The sequence below is a fragment of the Entelurus aequoreus genome, linkage group LG18 (genome assembly GCF_033978785.1).
Source record: "Entelurus aequoreus isolate RoL-2023_Sb linkage group LG18, RoL_Eaeq_v1.1, whole genome shotgun sequence".
In the NCBI taxonomy this organism is placed as follows: domain Eukaryota; kingdom Metazoa; phylum Chordata; class Actinopteri; order Syngnathiformes; family Syngnathidae; genus Entelurus; species Entelurus aequoreus.
The window spans coordinates 7,784,370-7,786,971 of NC_084748.1; the positions used below are offsets into that span (position 1 = coordinate 7,784,370).

A 2,602-nucleotide genomic window follows, 5' to 3' on the forward strand; every position below is an offset into this window, starting at 1 on the left:
GCTAACAAACAGCTCCTCGATGACGTCACACGTCACCTAGCAACAGACCCCGCCTTTTAAAAAGCCTGTGCACACTGTGCTCTGTATAAAACTTCTTCCAACTGCAAATAACAGATATTTTGAAGCTCGCTGGGTTTTGTCTGCAGGTTCAAGACTTTGCACTGCCTGCTGCACCCGCTGACCAGCTGGTGTCCTTAAAGAAACAAACACCAGACAGGAAGTAGAAGTCACGGGACAGGAAGGACGGTTTAGTTGGCGACGTCAATCGGGATTGACTAGAAAGTGGGTATTAAAATTGTACAAAGTGTATGTGTTACAAAAACACGTGTTTTGTTTACTGGCCTGAATGCTAAATGTGCTAAACTGAAATGCTAAAGTTAACAGGCTAACGGTTAGCATGTGTCACGTACCAAGTTATACAGCTAAAAAAAAAAGTCAGCATGCTAATGTTAGCATCATCTCTGAATCAATCACAAATGATCTACCGCCTGAGAGTCGGTACACGACTACATCACCGATCTTCTGCTGCCTGGCGAGTCTCCAAGTTCGGCCGTTTGGAAAAGGAAATGACTCCCGATCAGCTGGCTGAGTAACGACACTCCCAAAACCACGGGAGAAACTATTTATGTCACCAGACAATGCCTTCCGGCTTAGCTCCTTTCTCACCACGACGGACCGTTGCAGAGTCCGCAGCACTGCAGATCTCATGATCCACTCTTCCCCCACCCGGGAACAAGACCCCGAGGTACTTGAACTCCTCCACCTGGGGCAAAATCTCCACCCCGACCCCGGAGATGGCACTCCACTATTTTCAGGGCGAGAACCATGGACTCGGACTTGGAAGTGCTGGTTTGCGTCCCAGTCGCTTCACACTCAGCTGCGAACCGGTCCAGTGAGAGCTGAAGATCCTGGCCAGATGAAAGTTAAAGTTCCAATGATTGTCACACACACACACTAGTTGAGGGGAAATTATCCTCGGCATTTGACCCATCCCCATGTTCACCCCCCTGGGAGGTGAGGGGAGCCATTGGAATAATTTGGTGATTCAACCCCCAATTCCAACCATTGATGCTAAGTGCCAAGCAGGGAGGTAATGGGTCCCATTTTTATAGTCTTTGGGTTTGAACTCACAACCTACCGATCTCAGGGCGAACACTCTAACCACAAGGCCACTGAGCTGGAACCCACCAGGGCCACATAATCTGCAAAAAGCAGAGACTTAATCCTACAGCCACCAAACCGGAACACCTCAACGCTCTGACTGCGCCTGGAAATTCTGTCCATAAAAGTTTTGAACAGAATCGGTGACGAAGGGCAGTCCTAGCGCAGTCCAACCCTCACTGGAAACGTGTCTGACTTACTGCCGGCAATGTGGACCAGGCTCTGACACTGACCATACAGGCGGTTCGATGCCCCGTACTCTCTGAGCACTCTCCACAGGACTTCCCGAGGGACACGGTCAAAAGCCTTCTCTAAATCCACAAAACACATGCACCCTCAAGGATCCTGCCGAGAGTATAGAGTTGGTCCACAGTTCCACGACCGGGATGAAAACAACACTGCTCCTCCTGGATCCAAGGTTCCACTATCTGGTGGAAGCTTTTCTTTTCACGGTAAACTTGTAACAAACGTCTGCATCGCACCTTAAAGGCCTACTGAAAGCCACTACTACCGACCACGCAGTCTGATAGTTTATATATCAATGATGAAATCTTAACATTGCAACACATGCCAATACGGCCGGGTTAGATTAGTAAAGTGCAATTTTAAATTTCCCGCAAAATATCCTGCTGAAAACGTGGGCGTGACGTCACGGATTGTAGCGGACATTTTGGGACAGCATTGTGGCCAGCTATTAAGTCGTCTGTTTTCATCGCAAAATTCCACAGTATTCTGGACATCTGTGTTGGTGAATCTTTTACAATTTGTTTAATGAACAATGGAAACAGCAAAGAAGAAAGCTGTAGGTGGGAAGCAGTGTTTTCCGCAACACAAACACGTAGCCGGTGTTTCATTGTTTACATTCCCGAAATATGACAGTCAAGCTTTACCGTTGGCCTGTGGAGAACTGGGACAACAGAGACTCTTACCAGGAGGACTTTGAGTTGGATACGCAGACGCGGTACCGTGAGTACGCAACCAGAATGTTGCCATAAGCATTTTGTTTCATTTGTATGTGTAACGCAGTACGCAGCTGTGGCTTCCAAACATTTGATCGCTTGCCCGTACGTGCGTGCCGCTATGTGCATGTCACGTACGTAACTTTGGGGAAATATGTGTGCTGTATGAACTTTGGGGAAGTGAACGGTACTTCGGGCTGTGGTATTGAGTGTGTTGTGCGGGTGTTTGATTTGTATTGGCGGGTTATATGGACAGGAGGGGGGAGGTGTTTGTTATGCGGGATTAATTTGTGGCATATTAAATATAAGCCTGGTTGTGTTGTGGCTAATAGAGTATATATATGTCTTGTGTTTATTTACTGTTTTAGTCATTCCCAGCTGAATATCAGGTCCCACCCGCCTCTCACAGCATCTTCCCTATCTGAATCGCTTCCACTGCCCTCTAGTACTTCACTCTCACTTTCCTCATCCACAAATCTTTC

General features: G+C 47.5%; 1 protein-coding gene across 1 annotated transcript in view; it reads left to right on the forward strand.

Annotated features, from left to right (window-relative positions):
• The window catches only part of mfng (MFNG O-fucosylpeptide 3-beta-N-acetylglucosaminyltransferase), an 11,635-nt gene extending 9,252 nt beyond the window's left edge, over positions 1-2,383 (forward strand). Inside the window, exon 8 of the mRNA XM_062026437.1 lies at positions 147-2,383. Within this exon, the coding sequence (XP_061882421.1) occupies positions 147-198 (52 nt within the window). The 3' untranslated portion in view covers positions 199-2,383. The remainder of the gene's footprint in view (positions 1-146) is intronic.
• Positions 2,384-2,602: the final 219 nt, after the last annotated feature.